This window comes from Plectropomus leopardus, chromosome 4 (genome assembly GCF_008729295.1).
Source record: "Plectropomus leopardus isolate mb chromosome 4, YSFRI_Pleo_2.0, whole genome shotgun sequence".
Taxonomy (NCBI): Eukaryota; Metazoa; Chordata; class Actinopteri; order Perciformes; family Serranidae; genus Plectropomus; species Plectropomus leopardus.
The window spans coordinates 33,447,399-33,455,527 of NC_056466.1; the positions used below are offsets into that span (position 1 = coordinate 33,447,399).

The 8,129-nt window shown below is 37.5% G+C and overlaps 1 protein-coding gene across 1 annotated transcript; it reads right to left on the reverse strand.

The window, feature by feature from the left end:
- Positions 1–1,584: 1,584 nt before the first annotated feature.
- On the reverse strand, positions 1,585–6,363 carry LOC121942468 (intelectin-like). Its single transcript, XM_042485683.1, has 8 exons — positions 6,334–6,363; positions 5,796–5,879; positions 4,694–4,852; positions 4,237–4,484; positions 3,107–3,265; positions 2,850–2,967; positions 1,840–1,943; positions 1,585–1,728 (listed from the first exon to the last, which is right to left on the reverse strand). Exons 2-8 carry the CDS (start codon positions 5,875–5,877, stop codon positions 1,585–1,587), a joined length of 1,014 nt encoding a protein of 337 aa, XP_042341617.1. The 5' UTR covers positions 5,878–5,879; positions 6,334–6,363.
- Positions 6,364–8,129: the final 1,766 nt, after the last annotated feature.

Sequence of the window (8,129 nt, forward strand, 5' to 3'; positions counted from 1 at the left end):
AACCTTCCTTTCACATTAGATTAAAATGTTTTCTTTAAAACATTATTGCAACTTATACAGTAGGTAACATTAGCCAATGCTGTGTTGTAACGTTCCCTGCTTGCTGGGAAATATCTGGTGTTGGGCAATATGTTTACTGTGAAAACACAGTAGCTCTTTGTTTTATTCTTTATTTCTTTCTTTATTATTTCTTACTTTTTTTCCTTGCTTTTATATTTATTAAAAAATAAATTTAAAAAATCCCTAAATCTATTAATTTCCTGTTGAATTTGGAAATTGCACCACTTTGCTCAGGGTTCAGAGGGTTAAATACTTATGAAAGGTGTCTGAAAGCAGCACAAGAAAAGGGATGTGGCTCCAGGTTTCAGATGGCTAACAGAGTACATGTTGTGACTGATTGTGACATTTTGCAGTCAAAGACACAAAAAAACATATCCATCATAAACTATACAGAGTCTATTATATATTAACACTGGACAACTTTAATTAAAGAAATAAGGGATAGAATGATTAAGGATAAAAAAACAGACTTGTGGTCAGTAGCCTAAGTGAGATGTGAGGATTCTTAAAATAAAATGTGTACAGATGTGAGACCCTGACTGTCTGATTAATCTGCACTGAAAGCTGTTGTGATAGGTTCCGTGTTTTGATGTAGTTTTTTAGTGTGACAGGTGCGCTCAAATTGATATGATGCTGATTAACATTAGAATACATGTTGATAAGGGCTAAACCATGAACAGGAATTACAGATCGCTTTTTTAATATTTTAAAAGTTTACATTATCATTAATACAATAACTGGACACTGTAAACAGACTGATAAATCGATCTGATAAGATCGGAATGAAGAGGAATCTAATCTAACAGGATGTGTGTGCTTCTGTGCCTTCCTGTACAAACTGAAGACTGTTGGATTTGTTTAACTAATTAATTTATTTATTTTATCACAAATTTATCTTTATTATCTCAATCAGGCCTACTTCACCCCATGCATTCTTACCTTGTTGTTTCAGGGCCGTTATAAAGGCTAAAAGAGGACAACCCGGTGAAAAATATTGAATCATTGCCGAGGTTAGAATCAAAATAAAAAGTAAAAAGCTCCCATTTCACAGTGAAATGTATCATTGTCACACAAGATGGTTGCTCACACTCGCCCTCCTTTCATCCTCATATTTATTGTCATGAATTCCAATAGGATTGCATGAAAATAATATCTATGGAAGATATGTTGTGATAGAGCCACTGCTGTACATATGATCATTCCTACGTTTCAAACATGTTGAATTAAAAACATTAGCTGTCTTCAAAAATCCCCTCATGTTCTGGTTAATATGCGGATTATGATCTTAAAGAAATGTTTATTGTTACTCCAGTTCCAGAAGTACAATCATATGAAATATTTTATCTAGAAGCTCTATGAGAGAAAACAGTCAATATCAAATATTAGATACACATAAAACATAATAAAATATAATTAAAAAAAATCAGAATATAAGAAGCAATATAAGAATATAAGAATATAAGAATATAAGAAGATGACAGAATTTTGCTCAGCAGTCATAAGCTGCATGTGCAAAGATTCCTTTCAGCGGTAAAACAATAAAACAGCAGCCTCAGTAATCTCTTTAGAGGCGCTCCAGCCTTGCAAGCTTCCAAATCCGTTCCAGTCAAATGATGGAAAGTCCCCACACTGCGAAGGGTAGAAATATCCACCACCTCCTACACAGTACTGGAGACACACACACAGAAAATAAAAATAAAAAACAGTATTAGTACACTGTGTAACATTTGCTTTGTCCACTGACTGACAGAAAAAGCATGACGATGGATTCAGACTCACATGTTCACTGTTGCATCCAGTCGGCTTGACCCCGGAGCAGATAGCCATGGCTGCACGCTCATTGTTTATTGCTCTGAATGTGATGAAACCTGGTTCGAACTCCGCTTTCATATTAAAAGAAAAGAAAAAGAAACACTGTGAGGGATGACATAAGTCAAGGCTAATCTTGAAAGTAATAGTGTGTGAGTTCAGTGACATCTAGTGGTGACCATAGCAGATTGCAACTAACTGAACTTTGTTCATTGTTGCTGAATTACCCAAATGGCTCAGATGTTAAAAACACAGAATAAAGTAGTTTCATGTTAAAAGTCAGTGTTTCTCCAATGCTGTTTGGTGTACTGGAGATTGCACATTAGCCCAGCATTTTCTAGTTTTTCTCGAACATAAAATCTAGATGTTTGGGATGTTTTTTTTACTGGGGGCTGAATTGTTCATCTTTTCCTCTCCAAAATAAATGGACCCAGTGATTCAAACCCATAATAACACTGATTAAAGCAGTGAAAATAAAAAATCAGTCTTTTTCTGATGCTGCTCATGGAGAGGCTGTGAACTGAGTTGACTGACGCAAAAATGGAAATGGCCCAATCTAGAGCCAGTGTTTGGTTTGTCCATTCTACTGCAGAAACATAGCAGTTCAACATGGTGATCTATGTAGACAAGGACCTGCTCCCTATGTAAATGGATCACTCTGAGGTTACAAAAACACAATGATTCCTATTTTCAAGTGTTTATACTCTAAAGAAAGCAGACTTATTATGTTATATTCAATTTCTGCCAATAAATTCCCCTTAAATCCTTCACACTGGACCTTAATACCTTGAAAGTTAACTGAAAATGTAAAAACTTCCATTTTTGTAGTAAATTCATGGAGTCATTACTCCAAAAATCTGTCGAACTTTGTAATTACACATTAATGGCCCTAAGCACTCCAGATTGCTATCCACATCCATCAGTGATGGTGAAAAGCTCTCCTTAATCTTTGTGTCTCTCTTGTTACACAAGCTTTTTACCTCTTGAATTGGGTCCATATAACATTCTGGTGGACTCTTTGTTTCCATGGTCATACACAATGGGAACAACTGGTCCTCTGTTGCTGCACGAGCCAATGTTGTATCTCACTGGATATTGCTGGAAGAATGTGACAAAATTGTCATGAGTGCCTGTACCTGTGGACCTTTGGGTGCAATATTTGTATTATTGTCATATTCTATACCTTATCCATTTGTTACCTTTGTTATAATTTGGTATGAATGCACAACTAAGTTACCTTGAAGAGGTGAAAGAGGTTCCCTCCATACAGGCGGAGAAAGCGGTTGTCAGTGTGGTAGCGGAGGATGGCTGCCAGGTTCCAGTGCTCCACTGGGAAGTTGTTGGGAACGTGCCACACAGACATGTCTCCTGCCACTATATCATAGTAACCTGGATTCTGTGAAAGTGTACACAACTGTCAACACTCTAATTGTTGTTTCAGTTGTTTAATGACCCAAACAGGTAGTGCTTATTATTCTGTCTTGAGACTTAACCTCATCTCTTACACTGGGAGGGCTCCTTCAGTGGTCTGTGTGAAAAGGCATTTGGACAGTCTTTACCAAAGAGCAATACATTTTTAGTTTGGATTTCATTTTATCTGGCTTTGGACATTTTTTGGCTTTGACCAAGGCATGGATTGAGACAATGATTTAAAAGCACGGGGTTGGATAAAAGACTAAAAATAATTCCCCTTTAGCACCAAAATCTGCAGGTGCACGGGGATATTCAAACAACTTGACTTTAGACTGCCAGTAGAGCAGAACTGTGTACATGGCTCTGCTGCAGATGAGTATGCCATTCTGTGTGTGTGTGTGTGTGTGTGTGTGTGTGTGTGTGTGTGTGTGTGTGTGTGTGTGTGTGTGTGTGTGTGTGTGGGCTGACTGATATTTTAGTGCTGCTTAGGTGGACAACGATGGTAATTAGTGGTGGAGTATCTCACCAGTTAAGGGGCTGAAATTAGTGCGTTCACCCGGTTGTTGTGTCTCCATCAATGCTAATCAAAGCCGGAGTTGATAAAAACCCATGACTAGAATGCAGAGTCATTCCAGACTGGAAACTGCACAGACTCAGTATCGTCTCTTGAGGTGCAAGTGGTATTACAAGACAGGACAGGTTGGGGCTAGCTTGTTAGTATGCTAATTACAGCAGATATCTGCAACACAATACAAAGGTATCTCCAATGTCAGCTCAAAACTGTAAGTTTCTCAAATCCTGGTGATAATGTTTGTTCATTTCTGGAAGTTTTAAGTTATGGTCATATAATATACATTTAAGTAATTTTAAAATTCTTAATGTGTCATCTCATTCTACTTATGTGTCAATGGTCCACAAGAGAGAATACAATGCAGCATGTCTGTGCCTGTTTACCTTAAAATCATCTGAGGTGGCGCTCTCTACTGCTCCAAAGGTGTTTCTGTTGATCCAGTTACCGTCCCCGTCCGGCAGATTAGCATTGTTGCCCTGCTGGCTCGACCAGCGATCGCCCACTGTGCACTTCCCATAAACGCTGTTTTCATGGACGCTCGCCACCAGCGTCCAGCCACCTCCCGCAGTGGTCATATCACAGAAAGTCTGATAGACCATGCCATTAGCAGTGGTCAGGTAATACAATCCATCTGGAAGATTATACATACTGTTAATTAGAGAAAAGTTACACACTTGTTGTGATTTTTTGGTCTTCAGGTGTTCAGATGTATACCAAAATACCTGTTCATGAGGGGACTGCAACACAATAAAAGACTTAAAATATTCTATTGCAGTACATTTGTTTAATGTCAAAGTATTGTAAAAAGAAACATGCCCCATGAGCTATAGATTTGCTTACCTTCATGTTCATTATATCTGTACCTGATCTCTTTACAGCTTCTTGCAACATATCTGGACCTGTTGCTCAATTTCTCCAATTGTGCAAAGTTTGTTCTGGTGAGGTTCTTAGTCTTCTCCACATCCCTGGTGGCTTCTGCGTGGGTGGGCTCTTCATTTACTGAAAATGGATCCAAATTTGATCAAATAGGAAAATTAGATAGCAGTGATGTACAGTAGAAAAGTAGTCACAAAACCATCTAGGGTAGGCTTCTATGTAGGGGAGCCCGGGGTTAGTTGGCACACTTTTGACTCAATCACAAGGTTGGTTGTCAAATCCTTAAAAGTTACCAAAGAATAAAAAATAAAAATGAAAATGAATCAATAAAGCAACCAATGGAAACGATTTGAACATTTTATTCAATGAATTACCAGAAAAACATTTAATAACATATCTTCCAATCTTTGATGCCAAACAACATTTTTAAGCATTTTATCTATTTATTTATTTATTTCTGACATTGACATCTTAAAATAATAATTAAAAATAAATAAACATAAACAATGTTTTTCATCTTTCAAAATAGTTGTAATCGCTCTGTTAATTTTGTGGTAACTGGTTGATGAATGTGCCAACCAACCTAAAAATCAGCATGCAAACCATCCCTGCAAACTTTGACCCAAATTTGTGTTGAGATCAAGTTAGCCTGCCACCATCACAGACTCTCAAATCTTACATGCAGCTGATTCCATTGTCTATTAACTAGAAGTAACACATTTCCAATATGTCTATGTAACAAAGGTTTTTTTTTAATGCATTTAGTCCACATACCACTCTTTTAGTTTTGATACCATAGACTGAAATGTTACCCTCAACAAAATAGTTAATGACTTTTAAATATTTTGACATGGAACAGTAGTGCAGGTGAGGTAAGCAATTTTTTTCTCAACTTCAAGTCAAGTCAATTTTAATCCATTATCACAAATTACAATTTGTCTCAGAGGGCTTACAGCATATGCCACCCCTCTGTCCATAGACAAAGAAAATCTGACCGCAGCCCAGGTCTCAAAAAATTCAAGCGCAGAATCCCCTGAATCCCCCCCATATGTTGTTTGTTTTTTACCTATTTGTAAAGTTGGAGATGCAAAGGATGCATCTTTCGCCAACACCAAGAACACCAAAATCAAAAGTATTTGGTGTAGCATGCCTGTGGGAATGAAAAAAAACATATTAATTGAATTAAGCACACATAATATGTCAAAACTGACAAATCTGCCAAAATCAGAAATATCTTCCATTGTTAAATCATGCTAATGTTCTCTCCAGCTTTACACTATTTAGAGGTTTAAGACAAAAAACAGTCACATGTGTTTTCCACAATTTATAAATATAAAGTAACAGGGATGGAAACAAGAAGAACTGTAACGGTATAGTAAGGCTAACCAGCACATCAGTAAAAAGTCATCATATCCCTGTCTCCAGTGCTCCAGTGCACCTATTTTTTTTTTAACAAATCTTGATTTCTTACCTGTACTGAATGCTGTAAGATGTGTTGTGATCTATTCTCGAGGTTCACAGCTATATATGTCTTTGTCTTTGTCTTTGTTGACATCATGATGCTCAAAGTGCAAATTGATTAACACATTTATTGCATTACTTACCACACAACACCACTCGAACAAGGAAACTGCTCACTGAAAAACATACACAAATGTCATAATGATCCCAAAGGTCTCCTGTTATCTTGTTCTCACTAATTCATAAAACATCCTGTCTGCACTTTAAATTTTACCACTCACGAGCTTACTGTAGCTTAATGTAACTTGACCTGTACTGGTGTTCCTGTAATTCATGACAGTGTGTCAGCATACACAATACCAGGAACCTGAACCAGCTCACCCAAATATTGTTTTTAATTCCTCCTATGGTGCATAAGAAATGACGTCTGAGCGGCCTGCTTTGATTTCTTGATCCTGGTATTCTTCATGCTGGCTCACTGTCACTGTCACTAGGACTTTTGAATTCAATAGAGCCATCGGTAGTGTGTTCATATATAAATATATATATATGAGTAGATTGTGTTTTGTGACACTGTGTCAATTTTCTGTTTCACTATATTGATTTTTTAATTGATAGTTTACATACAAAGATTTATGGTTTGTGTTGTGTTCAAACCATAACTGCCAGATCCCTCAGTGTTGTAATCTACGGTATCCTCAGCCATTTCCACTCCAACGTAACAACAATCACAAGCATGAAAACACAGGCCTATGGAACAGGCATAAAGAGTGCAGTGCTAGAATTGACAGTTTTTCTAAAAGTAGATTTGTTAAAAATCACCCTCACTTACAGTACCACAATATATGGAATGGAATGGACAACCCAAAGGAGGTTGTCCATTACATTTTTGTGAATGCTTTGACAGAATTTCGTCATATTTGGCACAAACGTCCACGTGGACTCAATGATGAATTGGTGAGATTTTGGTAGTCAGCATTCAAGGTCACTGTGATCTGTTCAGCTCACTCTTATAAACTCAGTATCTCAAGAAGTCCTTGAGGAAGTTTCCTCAAATTTGGCACAAACATCCACAGAGGTCAAAGTCAGTGTGGCCTCATAAAACATGTTTTTGGCCATAACTCAGGAATTCATACCCTAAAAATGACAAAACTTCACACAGATGATTAACAGGATAAATTGAGTGACAACATTTTAAAGCAAAAGGTCAAAGGTCATTTTCATTGAGAAATCATAATTTCTGCAAAACACTTTCTGGCCATTTCTCAACATCATAACTTAGTGACAAAAGCAGAGACATTTGGTCATATACTGAATCGTTGACACTTTTTGGGTGTCCACCCTGAAACTGTGTTGATTGTAGAGAGCTTCTGTGCTGCCAGAGGAAAATGTGTGTGAAGGATTTATGTTTTCATAAACCTGTTCGTAAACTGCAAGTGCAACTTGACTGGTCCATGTCATACAACCGCAATGTGGTGTTTCTAGTTTTTAAACTGACAGACTGCCAACAGAATGTCAAGTGTGACACCTGTTAGAACCAAGTTTACAGTTTGAGCCGGGCTGACAGCCAGCGATTGTTAATTATCAACTATAGTGGTTGGATGTTATTTACTGTTGCCAAATTTGGACTTCCAGTAACAAGATGCTCTCCCAAAATGTCAAGGCTGGTAACAAATCATACACTCATTGACTTAGAAACCATTTAATAGAAGCTCATTGTATGACCACCAGGATGCGAACCATGACATGATTTTTTCTCTGTGACTCTGCGATCTATTTTTAGCGGTTAGACGGACAGTGTGAGATGCGTTCACTAATAATTCAAGTGCTTCACGTAGCAGCAGGAATGAGAAGCGGCAGCCAGCGCTGCGCTGTGCTGCACCAGCCACATGTGGCCGTCTACTGAAAATGTTTACTTCATATTAACATAGTCTTTTGA

Coding starts and splice junctions, on each gene's coding strand:
- LOC121942468 (XM_042485683.1), bottom strand. CDS start 5,877: ATGCTACACCAAATACTTTTGATTTTGGTGTTCTTGGTGTTGGCGAAA. Junction 4,485..4,693: donor CAGATATAATGAACATGAAG/GTAAGCAAATCT, acceptor ATAATCTTCCAG/ATGGATTGTATTACCTGACC. Junction 2,968..3,106: donor ACCTCTTTCACCTCTTCAAG/GTAACTTAGTTG, acceptor ACATTCTTCCAG/CAATATCCAGTGAGATACAA.